General features: G+C 40.4%; 1 protein-coding gene across 9 annotated transcripts in view; it reads right to left on the bottom strand.

The window, feature by feature from the left end:
• Nucleotides 1-19,991, bottom strand: part of DST (dystonin) — a 313,666-nt gene that overhangs the window by 147,506 nt on the left and 146,169 nt on the right. For 7 of the 9 annotated variants that reach the window (XM_086461505.1, XM_086461508.1, XM_086461507.1 and 4 more), the window contains 7 exons: nucleotides 5,293-5,405; nucleotides 5,052-5,158; nucleotides 4,481-4,600; nucleotides 4,052-4,147; nucleotides 3,845-3,972; nucleotides 817-910; nucleotides 313-467 (listed from right to left, as the gene is read on the bottom strand). In XM_086461505.1, coding sequence (XP_086317631.1) covers nucleotides 313-467; nucleotides 817-910; nucleotides 3,845-3,972; nucleotides 4,052-4,147; nucleotides 4,481-4,600; nucleotides 5,052-5,158; nucleotides 5,293-5,405 — 813 coding nt within the window. Of the gene's footprint in view, nucleotides 1-312; nucleotides 468-816; nucleotides 911-1,046; nucleotides 1,214-3,844; nucleotides 3,973-4,051; nucleotides 4,148-4,480; nucleotides 4,601-5,051; nucleotides 5,159-5,292; nucleotides 5,406-19,991 lie in introns of those variants that run through there. The other 2 variants (XM_086461513.1, XM_009949379.2) reach the window with 1 other exon arrangement.

The raw sequence follows: 19,991 nt of genomic DNA, 5'->3' as shown, positions 1-19,991 counted from the left end.
AGTGAATTCTAAAAGCGTACCAGGTGCAATAAACTAAGCCAATTTCTTTACACTCAGATATCTAGTAAACATTAAACATTTAAGTCATGTTCTGGTGAATGACTTAGTTTTCACAAATGAGTACAAACGGCTCCTCTTGTCTTCAACAATGTTGGTGGGCCATGTACCCACCAGAATACCTGATAATCTTTATTTGGGTGCCCAGTGACAGATTGAGAAGTCTATCCGTAGATAAAGATTTGAAAATGCTGTCCATTACAGGTATCCATATTTGGGACATGTATTTATTCATATAAATACACTGTAAAGTACCTTTGCACAAGCTGGTCTGCCTGGTAGTATTTTCCATCAATAAGAATCTGGGCATCAATCACTTGCTGGCGGAGAAGGTTTTCAGATTCAAGAAGATACCCAGCTATCTCTGCTTCATGTTGGAACTGGAGCCCTGACTCTAATCGCTTGGTGTCCTGAATAAATAAATAGAAAGCCATTACGTCCTGCAGCTAAACCAAAGAGAAATGAGCTGTAAGAAATTCTGGGTTTTTTTTTGTAAAAACTTCTTCTGATTTCGAAACAATTGTGAAGCATTTTACCTGACTACCAACAAAAAAAAATAATAATCTAACAGAACTCACTCTAGTCAATTTTTGGTATTGTCTTGAAGAAATGCTAAATTAAAAATAACAGTACAACAAAAATAAAAGTAGCAGCTATTAAGTATGCACTCAGAAATCCTAAATTTTTTTTTTTTTTTAAGTAGTCATTCCACTGCACTAACTTCATGAAGACAGACAAAAAAATCACGGACTGACTTACAGACTGTAGAGCGTTCCGGGCAAGTATTAGTTTGTCCTCACAGCTCCGGCTGTCCCGATGAATTCTGTTTGCAATCTGCTGCAGCATTTCCAACCTAGGTGACAGCAGAGCATTTCAGAAGAACAAGTAAGTATTAATGTTACTTACAGTTACTATACAAGTTGCATGACTTTAAAAACAAACAAATAGCCAGCATCTAACAGAAAGCACAAATACATAAGCCAAGTTACCTGCTTCCTTCTAAGGTGCCATTACCAAAGCTTATACAAGACTTAATCAGTGTGGGACCACAATTAACAGAAAGGAAATTCTCGTTAGAGTCAACGCTGGTTCGAGCACTAGTACTGTTGCTAAACAGTGAATCACTGCTATGATAGCTGTAACTACTGCTATTCATTTTCACATCCAGAGCACGGTCCTTCTGGCTGTTTACATTTGCTGAAAAATGAAAAGATAAAACTCCTACAAAATGTAGAGCTTCTAGGGATGAAATTACACCACTGGCTTTTGAAACACCTAGCACTCCTCCTTTAAATAGGCTTCAGTATGCATATTCAAAACCCAGCAATTAATATTCTGTCAGCTCTTCAAAGGATTTTACCTGGGGCTGTGTACACTACCTTGCTTTTTGCTTCCCTACCTTGCATTCAAGTTTTGCAAGTACAGACTAGGCAGTAACATTAGGGCGTCTCTAGGAAACAGACACGCCAAATATTTTATTTAAGTGTCACTAAATGTCTATCAGCCAAATAAGAACTTAAAGAAGTCTTTGCAGTGGTTCTCAGACTCTGCAATGAAAAGTTTCAAAAAGGAGTGAAGTGAAAACTCCACACTCCATGGTACGGTACAGAACACCTCCAGGCTGAGCTGACTCCTTTTCCTCCAAATGGAATTGCACGATAAAACTGGGGGACTGCCATGGTTAAAGCAGCTCAACAATATCATTTGATACACCTGTACACCATCCAACCCACCATCATTACTCCACTGTCCAAGTATGCACGTTTACTAACTGCCCTGTCCCACTAATCTGTCCTCCTGCAAATCTCCCTTCAACTTCTTCCACATCGAGCTAATTTCTTCTTGCTATTTTGCCTGCAAAACAAATAAGAAAAATCTTAAGTTTACATTCTAACTCAGAATCTGGGTTTGGGGTGATTTTTTCAGTATTTCACCCCCTGCTTTTAGGACCTCCTGAAAAACCACACCCACACCATAAGATCACTGTGTTTACACAGAAGAGCACAGCAAAGGCATAGACAAGCCCCTGCAGTAATGCCAAGCTCTGCTAGTTTTGCAAACTAGAGCTCAGTTTGGCACTCTCCTCACTGACATCATATTAATTTTGATCCCATACACCAATCTGGCCACGTATGGTCTATCTGTCTTGATACTTTCACAGATGTATTCACCAGACTTGGAGGCAAAGTTTTAGTACTTGCTGAATTTCAGTATTAGCTGAAGTCACATTTTTGCCACAATCAAATTCCACCCCAGGAGCTGTATCAATCCCTCATATTAGCGAGATGCACTAGTAACCAATACAAAGAAACATGGATCAAGTTCTTGTGTCCAGATCAACTGACAATTTTAACTTGATCACTCAGCCAGAATCACTTAATCAACTTCTCTCTCATTTTACAGTGACCACCACATGAGTGTCACACCATCATCATACAATCTGTCACTTTAAGTGAGTTTACCAATCCTGAAATAGGGAGAGGACTTTATGTGTATTACTGGTTTACCTGCACTCAGTCCATCTGAATAAAAGAAGAAATAAACTCATGTCATCTATACACATTTCTCAAGAAAGATAATCCAGCTTTTTCAGCAAGCATGAACAGAATACCTTTTGGTGAAGGCAGGCACTGACTTTGCTTTTGGCAGGTCAGGACAGATTAACCTGCAAGATCTAGCAGGCTGTGTTTCTTCTGCTGCTTTCCAGTGTTCTGCTCTGCATGGTGGGGACAACTTTGTATTCCTCTATAGGAACTTCTTTCACAGCAGGATGCTGTGAATCAACACCTCCCACTGAATCTGCCATTTCAGTCATGCTCTTGCTTTTGTAAGCATGACACATATTTAATCAATTCTGACTGTCTTTGGGATCTTTTCTGGCTAAAATCTGTCTGTCTGGGGACTTCCTACACAGCGGTCTGGATTCTTCACACCTAATTTCAGGTACCTAAACCAGAAAGAACGGTCAACCTACTGTCACCAGAAAGTCAGTGCCAGGATTCTCTAGAAAGTTACTCAGATCTTGGGTGTCTCCTTTGTATGCTTAGCATTAAGCAGAATGAATCCAGACTCAGCTGTCTATATCTACCTGCAGGTAGAAGCCAAAAGAATCATTTAACTTAAATAAAAGGGATTTTTAAAATTAATTAATTAATGGATAGCACCAGTCTGTCACAGAACTCAGAAGCGGTACCACTAAAAAGCAGAAATGCTCTAAGACTGCATAAAAATTTTAAACATGCTCAGTACGTTACTAGTGATGTACAAAACAGTGTCACACATTCTATTACCGTGGAAGACTACTATGCATTTTGTATATCTAAATGCTTTGTGCGCTCTCAAGTACAACCAATGTTTAAACAACCTCAGAACAGGATATTAGCCCACAACGCTGTGCACCAAGTGAAATATACATTTCATTTAAAGCATGAGGATATTGCTCATATGAAATCAGGTCCAAATGAGATAGTGAAGTGATATGAACCTAGCTCTGACTAACTGTACAAAGAAGGTGGTTGTTATATTTGCATGTAAGTGCTTTGATGATCTATCTATCTATACACAGATACTATTCATCACGACCTTCTGAGACCACCAAAGTTATTTCCATCTGGGCCTGCTTCTATAAAGCAGGTAAGGAAATTCAGGCCTCAAACAAAGGCAGAATTACTTCATATAGAAAAATACATGTGGATGTTATCATGGAAGGAGACATTTACAAATTTCAATACAGGTTAAAACAACAGAAAATACATTAACCAAGCCTGGCAAACATTCACTAGTGTACCTCTCCACTTCAGGCCGAAGGGTCTTCTCTCTTTCCAGCATAGCAATAATAAGCTTTCCCCATTCTTTTTCTATGTCATTTGGATGGTAGCCTTGAGGAAGCTTGATGCGTCCAAATTCTATCCAGACCTTAACAATTCATACATATTCGTTATTTTCAGCCACAGAAAGGGAACTTCTATACATTTCAATGCATGTTAAAACTTACCTCTAGCAGTTTATATAGACGTTTAATTTTTGATTTATCTGTCTCCTTTGGTGGAATTTCTGTTTCTTTAAACTGTAAATACTGATTATAAAGTGCCTACAGAAAAATAAAAACCATCATCAACTTTTACTTACAGTGAATATAACCTTACTCTCTAAACCTCTCTCCTAATACTCTTCATAAGTGTATGTTCTTACACTGCTCTACTTGGGTACTACAAAAAAACAATCGGTGAGAAGCTAAAGATTTGCTTTTGAGTTTTCATATCTTAGTAATGTATTTATTGTACTTTGAAAAGCTTAAGGAGTAGGACTGTTCCACAGCTGATTTGATTGTATACCTCAAGAAACACTTCATTTGTTCAAGCATGCTTTGAGTCAGTAAGATAAAGTGTCATTGCAACAAGGAGTTTAAGACGCCACACCTCACCTTCAATTCCACAGGACTGTTGGGAAACGTTCTGTCAGACATTATTGTGACATGGTGTCTGATCCACTGCATGAGGTAGTTCACCATATTCTGATATTCAACCCATTTGACTTCAACATCCTACCAAAGCAAAACCCAGTTTACAGATCAGAAGAAAATCATTTGAGAGATCATTTACTTGCTCACTTAAAGCTTCCAACTATACGATCTCACTCTTCAATTTTGGGCCCAAATAATTCCACCGAAAACACAAAATCTTCTAATTTAATAAACTTCAAATTGGTAAGAATAAGAAAGGCACAATTTTTAGGTCCATGACTGCAAAGCAGAACTTTGACTCTATCTTTCTCTAACTTCAGGAATATTGTTTTTAGTTAAGGTCCCTGCACAAATATTTTCATGTCCAGAACAGGAAATAGCTGCTAAGCCTCTAAAATCTCAACCTAGGAAATCATGTCAAAGAAAAGTGTGACAGCAGTCCTGCAGAAGACCCAACTAATATTCTGGAGCTGAAACCAAGAATTGTATTAATGAAGTTCACACACTGCACAAGTGTTTTTCTCCTACGTACATTTGCACCGATGCCTTCACCACCTTCTGGTACTTTGGGAAATGCATCGTAAAGTGATGACACATAAGTTATTACTGACTTCTCATCAGGTGAGGAAACATCAACATCTAAAAGAGCAAGACAGAACAGTGCTTTATCACGTAGTTGTAAGAATGCCCACAAATATGCTACAACCTGCAGGCAGACTGGATTTTATTTGAATGTTAAGAGTTTTTGTAACAAACCCCTTTGTAGCTCTTACCTTCAGGATCCAGAAGTCTGGCAACCCCAAGTTTTTCTGCTACAAAAAAAGCATGTTCTAAATTTGCAAGGTTGCTTTGAACAGCAACGGTATTCATGTCTATCAGGTCCGGCCTGTCAAATAAAAATAGTAACACTTGATTACAACTCTTTATCAGATTTAAATCACTGCTGCACTAGTAAATCAAACCAACAGCATGGGTGAATACAGCAACAGAGTTTTCAGCAAAAAAGGGTATCATTAAAATCATGTGAATGAGGAATGAGCTGAGGTCAGTGCTAAGTGATAAACACAAGCAGCACTGTCAGCTGCTCTTTATCTACAAGCTAGTTTCTAGCCATCCCTTATATATATATATATCTATTTTCTTATGCATATTTATTCATGTACATTGCCATAGTATTATCATGACATATCCTTTCCACTGCCCTTGAGTAGGTTAAACTCACTTTTCTCTTACCATTCATTCATGTGAGGAAGTTCATTTCTACTGCCTTTACAAGTTTTTAGTCAGTCTGCATCAAACTCTTCAGTGCATGTCAGAACCCATACAGTACCAAGTTCAGTCACAAACACATCACTTTAAGCTGGAAGACAATATTCTTATTGGGCTTTAAAGAAGGCTTCTTCAAACTGCATTGAAGCCCTGCTTTCAAACAAACATTGCTGCCAGTTCTCTTCTAGACAACCCTCAGTCCCATGCACTTACACCTTTACAACTTCATGCTGCTGAACTCCATTGCCAGCCACGACACTTTTGTTTTAACAGAATACTTGTCTTAAGACAAGCTTACCCACAAATATTTTTAAGGCACATAAGTATTATCCTGTACCAACATCACTAATTTGATGTTTCAAATTAATGTAAAACTTCAAAATTATTTAATACTGTCCTTTAGGTTTGCTACGCCATTCTCTGGGCAGCGTGTGTTACTGTCTGCCTCTCACCACCAGGAATCCTCTTAGCCATAACAACTAAAAGAAGGGACCTTCAAAGATGCTGAGCAAAACTCATCCCACTGAAGCCAAGTAGAGTCACAAGGGTCTGAAATCACTGCTAAAGAAATCCTATGCTACTGAAAACCAGACCCATGCTGAAAAAACCCTAAAACAAAACCCCAAAAGAAAAAAATTACATATAACCTTTAGCGAACAATGCAGTATTTAAATTTTCTCGGTTTTGTTTCTAGAGAAACTATTTGCTTAGTTTTACCTAGCAGAAGCTTTAAATAAATGCAACAGAGAGAAATAAAACTGTTACATATCACACTGTTCAAAGCAAGTGATAACTTGTCATTTGGCAACACCCCAAATTCCCTTGATCATAAAATGGTATTAACTTTGGGTAACTCAATACAAGCTTGTCTTTGAATTAACTACAAGGGCACTGTAAATAAAAATGTATTTCTTTTCAGCCATTTAGAATCACTGGTTTCTCTGTGCTCTTTAGAAGACAAGTCTACAAGACAGAGAGTAATACTGCACCTATTATTTCTTGAAAGAACATTTAATTAATAATAAAACTTAAGTGGTGTAAAAAGAAACATAATCCTCCTAAAGCAGTAGGACATTCCGCTTCCAATATGCTTACTGGGAGCATGATGAAGCTCATGCCATTCTTCTCTACATTTCAGTGCAATGAAAACAATGCAACGAAACCAGTATCATCCGTTGCTCTTAGCAGCACAGAAAATCCATGAAAAATAAAAGACAATACTAGAAAAGGAAACAGAGCCCTCCAGTCTCCTATTTCAGCCACAATAATGGAGACAGTATGAGTAATCAAGATTGCTTTCCAGCACAGTTTTGACAAGAGAAGCAGGTCTCTAAGTGTACACTGTTGGTTTGGTTATTTTTTTTCACCTGCCTTCTTTATATTTGTTTCACACTTGATAAAAATGGCCCAAGAATCACTTACAGTGCCTGACTGATTGCCATCTCTCAGAACAAGACAAGTTGTAAAAGCCTTGACTGCTCCCAGAAAATGGGCTGCAAGCTGCAGAGACACTGACACGATAATCTCCTTAGAATAAAGCTTTCATTTAGATGAAGAAGGGCTAATGTTTTTCTCACTGCGATATAGGTAAAAATCAATAAACCCAACTGCTGTTGCGTAATACATCATTTTATATCGGTGTTGTGGCTTCACCCCAGCTGAAGAAAAGCCCACTCTGTGAGATGCCTCCCCCCCTTTTTAAACATACTTTCCCATCCCTGAAACTCCTACCAGCATAGGATTATTTCAGTTCCCCTTTAAGAACAAGGGAAATTTGCAATGAGTGCTGCTGTTTTCAGTTAATTATACACTTAAGACAGGCATACTGACCTAGATTAACTGGTCTATATTTATCTAAAGTCTTATCTACCTGAAAATACTACAGAAGGCAGCATTCGTCTGTCTTGATACTGCTTGCCTTTGGATTTTCGAAGCAGACAGAAGGCTCAACAGCTGACTGAGAACAAACCCACTGACGGTTTATAGAAGGGAAAAGACAGGTATTATAACTTGAACGCAAAAGCACCTGGTGCTGGGCCATGAGAAGTGCACACTGTCAGGGGCTTGCAGCCTCCACCCTCTGCAGGTCACCCTCTTCTCTTCCCAAATAGTAGAGGGATACCTTGCAAAGCCACAGGAAAAGAAGTTACCTCCCAGAGCTCAGGAAAAGACTTTTTTTAAATCCCAAAAAATGAATCCAAATAACATGGCTCAGGAAATCACTGATTGCCACATTGTTCCTTTTGGTTTTGTGTTTTCTCACGATTTTAAATAAAAGTTGCGTTTATCTGCTGTAAGCGTGCAGAGATACCTGTCCACTAACTGGGTACATGGGAATTGGCATTTGAGCATGCACACGTGCTGTGATCGCTGACCACCATCCTTCACTGGATAACCAAGAGAATTCAGTATTTCCAAGCACAGACCGTGCACAGCGGGTGTTGTAAGGCTGTATTATAAGGCTCACAAATATTTTCCAGTATCTTTAGTATTTCCTTTCTCCTTTGAATTCCGAAATACTACTAACTGCTTAAATTGCAGTTGTGATGAGTATTCTTCTAACACGTATTTATTTAATTATCTTAATTGAAGTAAACACTAGATTTAAATTTAGATGCCATCATCCATCATGGCAAACACTTTCATTTTTAAGGCTAAAGAGAAAATACCTGAGTTTTGTAGATGCTATCTGTCATGTATTATAAATATATTTTATATCAATTTGCATAGCACTATTAAGTGGTTTTATACATAAGTCAAGAACAAATTAAATTAAATGCATTTTAAGTAAAAGACAATGACTCTACCTTCTGTCATAATATTGTGAGTCATCTTATGGCAGATTTTTCAGCGGGCTGGGGCCCTGCCATCCAAACACAGAAGTAAACATCCCAAATACCAGCCGAGTTGGAACATTCCATGCAAAGGAGATGCTTCTGATGCAGCCACACCTCAGCAAAGGGGTTTGGCTTCTACATTGCGAGTCATCAATCATTTTATTTATAAAAAAGAATGGTGCCTGCCATTCAAGATCCTAGTGTAGGTGTTAGAAATTAGACACAATTTGTATCAGAAGTGAGGAAAAAACAGGTGTGATTAATACCACTTCAATTAGGAAGCTGGCGAAATTATGATTGATTCAAGAAAACAAATACCTAGCACCACAAAAAGAACATGTGAACAGTATCTGCAGGGCAGCATAAAGAAATGAAGGGGTTTATAATGCAAGTTATATCAATCAAACGTAAGCTTTCTACTCTTCAGAGACTCACTGAAATCAGAGTTGTGCATGATAAAGTTAGGCACATGTAGATTTTCCCACAGCCAGAACCTAATACCTAGTAAAACACTTCAAGATCCAAACTAGCCGCCAGAATGTTTGCCTGTTAAAACAAAAGGTTATATTTGAAGGGAATTCAGTATTTCCAAGTAGAAAAAGATATTTAACTGAAGTTTTATTTTCCCAGTCGATGAAGAAACCACATCCTTCTTTTCACTGTTCCCAGACGACAGTTACCCAAGTTACAACAATGTTTAACTTTATTAAAGCATATATACATCAGACTAATATTCCACATGCAAGTACCATGAAGGCATTCACAGGAGGCTAACTGACAAGCCTGAAGTTATTCACGTGACAATCTGCACAACTCTGTTTCAGTCAAAACTCTGGACACTACCTGAGTAATACCTGATACTAAAAGGATATTTCTTTCTGGCTTATATTGAGCAGAAATACTAATATAGTGAATTCCAAGCAGAACTGTCCAAGAAAACATGACTGAAGATGCAGAGTGAAGTGTACACTGTCACTATAGTCCAATTAGCTTTTCCACTGCTGTAATTAGAAAATGCCTGTAAAAACTAAACAAATTCTTTGCTTCATTGTTCGCAGACAACTGAAAAGGATGGGTGCCAGAAAGACTCATGCATTTTTCAGGGATGGGAGGACTACTGAAACAAATCAACGACCAAGCCAGAATACATAGTCATAAAATAAATTTTTAAAGACGACAATAATAGAGAGACTGCTCAAACAGATAGGCTTCAATATGTATTTCAGAAGGGAGCACAAGAAAAGTATTATCATCTACTCAAGAGATTTTGGTTAATAGCAGAAAGATTGCAAAGAAAGTAATCATAAAATAGGAAACGTCCATGTAAAACAGAAAGTTTTAGCTCTATCTCTTCTAACATACATCTCCTGTTACTTTTCCAGGAACTCTACAAATGAGATGACAGAGCAAAATCTAGTTATTATTTAACCTACTATACAGCAATGCCTACCATTTAACCTAGCCCTTAATGGAGTTCAAAAGCACTAAAAAATACTTATACCAGCTTATATGCAGAGTCAATGTTTGGGAACTTATTAAAGAATTTGTCTCCATGTCAGGTACAAATTTAAGTCCTGTTCAAAAGAGCTTGCCAAAGAGGCTGCTTCAGACAGACTGAGGCATCATCACAATGGGAATGACTCCTGGACTTCAGCTAACACATACTGTCCCTGTGAGCATTTCTGTTGATGCCCAGCGTTTGCACACACAGTGCTTTGTACATTGTCATGATCATGAGATCTAGTTATAGTGTTGGAGGTACCCTTTGCTAATGTATATGCCTACCACAGTTACTTTCCTGATCTTTTTTCCACCATCACATGGGAGCTTCAATATAAAGGATGCCATGTCTTTGGGAAAAAAAACAGCCAATGGAGTTTCAGGGAACTTGGAAACTCAAGTTTCAGGGAGCAGAGTAATTCAGATTTCCTTCCACATAGTCTAATTACTTATAGAGGAGGAAGAGGAGAGTTTCTGCTCAAAAATGGCAAGCAGGTATGACTTTGCAGCATTAAGGAGGAACAGAACTCCGTCATCAGAATCAAGGACCACAATATGGACACACAATGTAAGGTTCTGTAGCAGGTTCCTTAGTGTCTAAAACCCCATGCTGAGGAGAGGAGGTACAATGCTGACTCCTGAGTCAACACTATCTTCCACTATACCCTAGGCGACCCCCATTTCAGAAGCTCTGGATTCCTCATAAAATTGTGGATTTGTCTCAGAAGGATCTGTGGACAACAATTACATGAGGAGGTTTTCTAGCTTTATTGAGTTTCTTGCTCTGTGTTGGGAAAGAAAACGTGTCCCAGGCCTCAGTACAGAAATGTGAGCACTAATTGCCATGCCAACGTCTGCAACTGGCAAAAGTAAGTTTTGAACCAGATGTTTGAACCAGCCTGAGGCTCCTTGGCACTGGTCCTTGGGCTCACGTGTCTGCTAGATGGGTAGTTGTGCACACTACTCAAACATCTGAGTAGAAAAGCTAGAACATTAAACATGAAAGATACATTAGGGACATAATTGTGATGGAGTACGTAAACAAGGAAGAACTGGCTGCAGCTGTCCTTCAGAGGAAACCGTCAGTTTTCGTCCGAAAACAGGCAGGGTTTTTAATCTATAGTTACAACACTATTAAGCTGAGTTGCCCAGAAAAGGAGGTTTGCACAGAATAAGGTGCAGCCAGGTCTGATCATCAGTAATCAGCTTTGAGCACTCACAGGATATGTAACTGTAGACTGTAACTTTTTTGGAGAATGGATTTGGTTCTTTTTAAACACAGTCACCCGGATATGACAAGAAAGAACAGAGAAAGATTTGAGAGCCTCCAGCTTTTATACCTCCCCAAGATCACAAGGTCTCTATTACATGTATATGAGGATAAGGAAAGTAACAAGGGGTGAGATTCAGCTCCATATCCAGACACCTAAATTTAGGTGTATACATGCAAGTGTCTATATGTATTTCATTATAGTCAGCGGAAATCTGGTCAACACATCCAGTGCAACCTATCTAGCAAGCTATCCAGAATCTAAGAATTACCTCAGAGCGAGGCAAAATCCACTGACCGTACTGAGCAGAAAGTTAGATAACTGCAAAGCTGTCATGAAATGTTCTGCCTCACTGAACACGCATGTTTTGAGACTGACATGCGCAGAAAAATAATGCAATGTCATACATTTTAAATGCAGAATTGCTTAACTGGCTCTCACAGACTTGATAACAACGATTACTGCAGATTTGTTTAAGATTTCTTGAAGACTTTCTCATTCAACTAATTAACATGAAACAAATCCCAAAAGGCTACTAAAATTTTACCACCATAATTAAGGAGACGTATGGTATGTCATGTCTGGTTGCTCATCGTTCAGCACTTGACTGGAAGTTTAAAGGTGAAAACAGGTGAAAAGTACTCCATGAAATTCCATCTTGGGCAACTGATACAGATTGTTTGAAGCAAGTTACATAAATATTTGACTACTTTTCAGAATTAGCTTGGAGGGCAGGAGATACGGAAAGTATTTCATGTAATCTCAAATGCGAGACTAAAATGACTGTTCAACCATAGGCTTTACAATAACATCTTCAACAAACACATGACATGGTGACACAAAAATTACCCCAGCACATCAAACCACCGGGTGAAGCTAAGCAGTGTCATCTCTGAAGTTAGGCAACACTTCAGAATTCAGGGAAAATGCAAACCATTTTCTAATTGAAAACTGTCTTTACAGAAAAGTTTTATCCTTACAACCGTGATAAACCAAAAAGCATGCTGCTGAATATAGCTCTGCATATTGTTTGTTCGAGTACATGGCAAATTCTTTTCTCAAACTCCACAGGTCCCCAGCCTCAACAACATACTGTGCTAATGTATTTCACGTGATCATTATGACTTGCACTCTCTTTTTGGTTTTGTCTTCTCTTGTGTTGGCATGACAGGAATGCCTGTACTACTCATTATTTTATGTGCCTCCATAGATTTCACTCAATGCCTTTCTAAAGATGAACAAACATGTCTTTTTATTCCTTCAAAAGCTGAAAAATTCTCATGTGAGCTGAACTCTTCAGCTCTCTTTTGTGCCTCTCTCATAATTTTTCATACAATTTTTCAGATACAATGAATAATTCTGAAAAAACTATTGCAAGCGATGGTGAACTGGAAATATTGCAACAAGGGCACACTACTTACAGACACATTTCCTGTCTCTTCTTCAGATATCCCAACATGTTATATTAAGACTTCCAATAGAAAAAGAACTAATGTTTCATCTGCACTAAAAATAAGTAAAAAAAAAAAGCCCTCCAGTGCCCTAACATTAATTAATGCCCTAACAATACACACAGCTAATTCAGATAATTCCTTCTATTTGGCATACCCTTGATTTGACAAGCATCGAGTTTAATAAACCTACTGAAGCCTCCTGTCCCACCTTTGTTAGCACAGCAAAACTTTACCTGCAATTTGCCATACCAATTGATATAGACACAACGGGGGCATTGTAACATCGAAGACCTATTAGTTAAACGTCAAACTCAGCTTTAGCAATGCCTAACAACCCTAATCACAACTTGGCAGTAAGTCTGCAACATAGATACCAAGTTCAGTATAAACATGAACGGAACTAGAAAGGATCTCAGTCAGTTCTTTCACCAGCTTTAAAAACAGATTTTACATTCTCTTTGTAATACACGATGTTTTTGTCATTACAAAAACAATAATGTATAGTAACTTTGCCAATTTTTCGCCTATGATAGAATTCAAATAGGAGCAAGGCTCATAGCTGTTAACCTCGACCCACACTGCGCACCCTACAGAAATAACCATAAATAACGTACCTTCCTTGCAGTGTTTGAATACCAAAAAGACAATGAAGAAACCAAACCAAATTATTTTTCCATTCTGCTCCCTGAGAAAACTTCCTCCAGACCCCAGCAGCAACAGCCTGACACCCCAGCTTCCCAGGGGGATTAATACAGTTACCAACAGGGAAGAAGGGTGAGGTACCGCAATGAGTCCAAAAGATTTCCCAAAGGCTCCCTGTTCCATCCTCCTGGAGGCAATCAGTTCTCCATCTGCCACAAATTTGTGAAAGGCATTACGAGAAGACCAAAACCTCTCCCTGTCCAATTTATCATGGGCACATACACCACCACTGCTCAGACACCATACCCTTTTGGATAAAGGCTTCTGACACCCTTAAGTGTCCTGGTCTTTACCATTCATAGACACATGAAACCCAAATTAAAAACTGGCCTTTTAACCCAAAGCTTTACTTTTCACTTTACTCTCATTTCGCCTAAGCAGGAGAAATGCTTTGATTTCATCCCAGTATTTTTTTCTTTTCAGTTATTGCAAAAAGAAAACTGTTACCTTACCTTTCATTCAGCTGCTACTTAGCAGTAGGATCCAGCACAACATACACAGGGATCATTTTAAGTCCAGATCTGAAATTAATCAACCCAACTGCCTGGAAGTCTTCCATCTAATACCCACTAAGGCTAACCACCACCACAACACAAGATGTTAAAATTGCAGGCTCGCTTCCAGTACTATTTTAATATATCCTTTAGCAAGAGCCATCACAGAATTTTTCTAAGTGCATTCAATTAACTGCAGCTGAGGTTACTTGCTATTCCTAAACCCATTAGTTATATGTACATGCATACTCAGGCAAGTACCATTAAAAGCATGTCTGCTTGTCAATATTTTTAATCATCTTAAATGCTGTTTATCTTTTCCCAAATTGCCCATTCTTAATGCCAACTTTGTTTCTTCTACATAACAAAAACTGTTAAAACCAGTAACAACCATGCTTCTGAAAAATGAAGCGGGCGGGAAGTGGGGGTGGGGGGGAGAGCAACGCAACCAAACTCACATTTTCTTTTTGTTAAAGCTGGGTAACAATAAACTACAAGTCACAAAATGGCAAGCCAAAACTAGCAGACCCAACTAATCTCTTTATTTAAAACATATCCCCTAGCATTTTCAGGCTTGACACTGTGTAATATTTAGTTTCTTTCTCATTCATTCCCCAAGGGCGTTCAACGTGTTACGGCAAATTGAGGCATCGCTATCCCTCCCCTTAAGGAATGTATTCATGTCCGTACCTGATCAGCTGCAACATGTTTTAACATCAGAGGGATGCCACACACTGCCAGCCAGGAGCTTAATGTTCAACTAACTATACACAGCAAATAGTCCTGGGTAAGGCTGAAACAGCTTGTTCTAAACCAGAACAGTTACTTAGCAGGGAGGAATCTAGCTTGCTCCCTGCTATACCACACTCCAAAAAACATCTGCTTAGTAATTCCAAAAGCGTACAGAGTTATTATAGCAGTATTTCAAAAGAAAAGCACTGTGACCCTGGAAAATTTGTCTCTCACTTTATCTAGCATTTATGGAGCTGCCACACTGCTGCTTCCTTTGGGGACACACTTTTTGCTGCAGCTTCTAGTCCTCTTCCTCCCTCATGAAGCACACAGTGTACCTACACTCCTTCTGTGCTGCATTCACTGTTAGCATCTCTGCTCCTCTTTCATTTGGGAGCAGTAGCCATTTTCTCCCCCCTCTCTCTCTAAACTGTACACAACTTAAAACTACAGGCATCATTAAGGTCTTGCACAAAGTTTACCAGTAGCAAAGGCTCCTTTGGATCAGATCCCCAAACTTCTTTAACACCACAGTGAAAAATATTTTTCTTCAAACTTGTGCTCAAAATGCACTGCTTTGAACTCTATCACCATTTTCCCTCTCTGCAACACTTCTAATACTTACTCCTATTAGCTGGTGCCAAAATTTGTCGACAACTGTCTGCATGTGGTCTCAGCAAGCCTTGGTACAGCATTACATGAAGCAACCTCGCTTGTTTTCTTGTCTCAAACCTGTCATGTGTCTACTGCAGTCCTGCTTGCTTGTCAGACTGCTGCCTGACCTAAACATAGTTTATCCACTTTTTTCCTAACCAGTGTCTTTCCCATTTTGTATCGTTGCTGAAATTCACCTAAAAGTCCAGACGTAACTGGACATGTCTATGCTGAAGGTGAACAGAAGGCCAGACCAAGGGCCCATGACTCTCTGCTAGTCCTTCCCATTGCATGACCATGGCCATTGTGACCTGCACCCTCCCGGGCAATACAGGAGCCCAGTTCAAGGGACAACAGTGATCCAGGACTGCTCTCAAGGGGCTGCAGCCTGTCTAGGGGGCAGAGGGGAGAGTTCAGCCACGCAGACACAAGCCCTCCCGTGCCACTTACCTACCAGAAAGCAGCAGCTGGACCCACTTCACTTTCTAGAACAGACCTAACAGCTGAGACTAGAATTGTACAAACATGGCTTTATCTTTAAGCTTACAGTGCTTCCTGAACAGATGCTATTTTTCACCATACAGGCACCACTGGGGCTACTCATTAAATGCTATTATCTAGTTACACAAGAACATGCTGCTCTTGGTGGAATTCCATGCTAAAAGCAAAATTATCTCTTCATTATAAAAACTGTAAGACTACAAAAACAAAACATAGAAAGGAATGCACACATTGATACAAAAAGTGTGCATGTCTGACGTTAATCTTCTTTTCCTATCCTCCATACTTTTTTTCTTTAGAAAGTAAGATGAGCTAGTCTGTAACCATGTCTGTATTCTGGGTATCAGTAGCCACTATCCTTAAACGAAGTATCTACAGGTGCCATTTAACGTATATCTTACAGCTATTAATTTTGCTATTTCTTAAATCCCATTTTCAGACACTTCTTAACTGAAAATGCCTGTAACCCTTATGCATCAAAGGCACAGGGCAATCTGAGTGCCAAAAAAAGCAGTTTGTTACTTTGGGATAACTTTTTATTTTAATTTGCTTTGGTTTAAAATGAATGTACCTGCAAAGTGTAATGTAAATCCGTAATTCAGACTACTAGCTCCAATCTGGCGTGCAACTCCTAATAAAAGAAGAGCAGCCTTCATTCTCTATAGACACCAACTGTTTCTACATATTTCAACAACAGGATACAGTTCTAAAAAACCCAGTATTTCTTCTTTCTGGGCAAAAGCTGTAAGAAATGGAAACACGAATCAAGAGCATTTACCTAAAACACAGTCTAGTGACTAGAAATATGTGAGGTGATAAAGTTGCAAGATGAAGACCCCAGTGTGTAAACAGCAGTATTGCCAGGAAAATCTGGGCATTACGTGCTGATTAAAGTCAGTCTCCAACTTTGAAGTCTGGCTCACGGGTTTTTGCTACGTATGATACGATGGTATGAAAGAAACATCACGTACTTTCGAAGCTGCCTGAAGTCAGATTTCTTCCAGCACAACATACTGAAGCAAACAATACATGTCTTCAATGAAAAATTAAGCTATAAAAGGCCAGTTACATAATAGATGAGACATACAGCATATTCTCAAATCTTCCGGACATATCTGTAGCTTTCATTAATGGCCTGATCACAGATCTGAAGAAAAGTGTGGAGGTTCAAAAAACAGTCTGAAAGCTGATATATTTAAATAAAATTGTACAATTAACAAACACAGGAATGTTCAGTAATAAAAGTGACTTTTTAATTTTATAATTTTATTTGGTCTTTCTATGTAAGAACAAATATTCACACAGAATAACAGCACGAAAAGCAAAATCCAGGGCATGCAATGGAGCTCCCCGAGGCAGTTCTTGAGGCCAGTGTGGAGCCCTGTTCATTTCCCAGGGATTTAACCACGCACAGGATGTTTTAAAGTGGAAGCTTTATATACTCTTCAAAAGTTCAGCCAAGTTATCTTCAATCTTACCCTATAAACACAGACTACTGGAAACTGCTGAAAACATAACCAGCCTTCTCACACAAATACAAATTACATATTCCTAAATTTAGAGGGGGAAAAAAAAAAAATAATCAAGTTGTACATGGAGCCATGTATCTCAGAGTATTTTTTTCCTCTCATTTCTCTCATTCATAAAATTTAAAGAACACTGCAACATCACCGGAAACTCATTCATACTCTTAACAGAAGTAAGAAGAAAGTGACTGCAGGCCCTTACAAAAAGCTCTGACAACCTAACTCTTGTTGCTTGAGAGGAAAGAAAACAAGTATCCTGCCTTTGCTCAAGAGAGCAGGTGACTGACTCGAGTGCTTGTGACCCAGCACCTGCACGCTGCCCACATCCCTGGGCTTGGCGCTGGAAGCAGAGCACTGCCAGGATGGCTCTGGGTACAGGCAGGGCAGGGAGACAGGGAGGAACCCGGCTCGCCCAGCCACCACACACCGGCCCTGCTGATCTCTGCTGAGGTGCTACAGCGGGTCCTACATTAGTCATGCCAGGGAAACGTCAGCCTTACCCTGCTTCTCCCACGCACCTCGGGGGAAGCAGAGAGCCATGGCAAATCCATGCAATATTCCTGCAATTCTGCTAGCTAGATTGCACCAAAAGGTGCTGGGATCCTCCGCCAGGACAGAAAAAAATGGAGACCACTACCAGCAGCCCAGATGAAACAATCCTCACCTGCTGCTAAGAGCAGGCGGGCTGCCAGCCCTGCCGAGGGGAGAGGCTCCCTGCCCGCTGGCGACTGATTCACGGCGCAGCTCCTTGCCCAGCCCTCTACAGCTTCAGTGGTTTCCTGAAGCCCTGAAGCTGGTGTGTACTTGCAATTAAAAAAAAAAAAATCGCTTATGCCTGGAAAGGAGGTAATTATAACCTGCCACTCTGGTCCCGTGTCACCTAGAGCCAGACAGCAACATCTCCCTGTCTCATGGATGACTGACTGGAGGGATCACGCTGGACCCGTACGGCTTGTGTTCTTCATGGGGCATCCAGAAAAGGCCTCTTAGCCATGCCGTCAGGGCTATGAGCACAGGGTTTGCCTGTCCCTGCTCAGATCCAGCTCAGAGGCAGTGTGAGTCCTGTCCTCTGTGAGCTGCTGGTGCTCTGGCCCCTGCCATGGTGCAGCCCACTGGTGGGCCCACGTCCCAGGCCCAGCCTCAGCCCACCCCCAGAGAGGTGCCTGATGCCCAGGGTTGGGGCTGCCCCGCTCCTGGCTGGGGTGGTGGGAAAGGCCCTGGCTGCCAGGCCCTGCCCTGACAGACCCCCCCAGGGACACCCCTCTGCTGTGTGCCCTGACATGGGTAAGCATGTGCTCTCCGTCCAATGTACAGCTTACTGTCACTCAGTACAACTGAAGTTCTAAATACCAGGAACACACCTGGGTATTTCTGAGCCTTCTGGTTATTACTGTCACAGCACAAAACGTCATCCCCTTAAAAGCAGGTCTAGGCCCATTTAAATCCCTTCCAGGGCTGGCAGTTGCGTCCCTGCTGAAGAGCCCCGTCCCCGCTCACGGAGAGCGGATACTCCTCCTGGCCCAGGGTGCACAGTGCTTCTGTAAGGAGAGGTATCTCCAGCGAGCACGCATACCTGGCACAGGAGGGGCTGCAACGCTGCACTGACAGATGTGCACCCATGGGGGTGCTCTGTGGTGGCAGCACCACAGTCCCACCCCATCACCCGAGCAGACACGTCTGGTCATCCACCCTGGTGGAGCACAGCAGCCGGCGGCATCTCCAGGACACTCATCCTAGGCTCCTGAGACCACTTGTGATCCACTAACTGGGAGCTACTAAAACAGAATATATGGAGAATCACTGCCAGAAATGTGCACATTTTGTTAGTATTTAACCTACTTACTGCTCAGAACACAAACCAAGCTTTAAAACAGCTCTCAGAAGTAAAGCACTGTAGTTAAAAATATCAGATGACTGTTTGGGAAGTCCATTCCAATCTTGTGAGCCATAGCTGGAAATTATTATCTCTGTTTCAATGGTAAAAACCGGCAAAGGAAAGAAACATAGAAGCTCACTGAAATCAGTGGAAGAATCTCATTGATTTAATCAGCAAGACAGAGTCCAAGAACCTGTAACCTCTCAGAGCAAAAAGACATCAGATAAGGACAGTAAACATTCCTGGGAAGGACAGGATCCTTAGGTGGAGAAGTTATGTTTACAAGAAGAGGATAAGCTAAATGGAAACTAGCACACAAGCACACAAAATGGGGACTCTGCTCCTCAGCCACTGAATCATCTCCTTTGTGCAATGCACTCATGTCAAAGGTGCCTGTACCTCCCTGCTGAAACACTGTGAATGAAACTCACAGAGCGCTGCCAGAAACACTGCTCTAGCAAAGCAACTGCAGTGCTCAGTCATGTCCCAAGGCATTAACATTTGCACAGCCAGAGGACAGAATTCAAGTTTTTCATTATTTATTAACTGATCTGTACCACAACTACTAGTTGCTGAGCTGTAATGACTACACTGCTCTATGTAAGTATCTGAAGAAGCTCTGGGAAATATTTTCCATTATTCCACCTCATTAAGCT

This window comes from Leptosomus discolor, chromosome 2 (assembly GCF_034619465.1).
Source record: "Leptosomus discolor isolate bLepDis1 chromosome 2, bLepDis1.hap2, whole genome shotgun sequence".
NCBI classification, from domain to species: Eukaryota; Metazoa; Chordata; class Aves; order Leptosomiformes; family Leptosomidae; genus Leptosomus; species Leptosomus discolor.
Note: the sequence above shows the minus strand (reverse complement) of the source record. Positions and strands in the feature narration are given on the sequence as shown.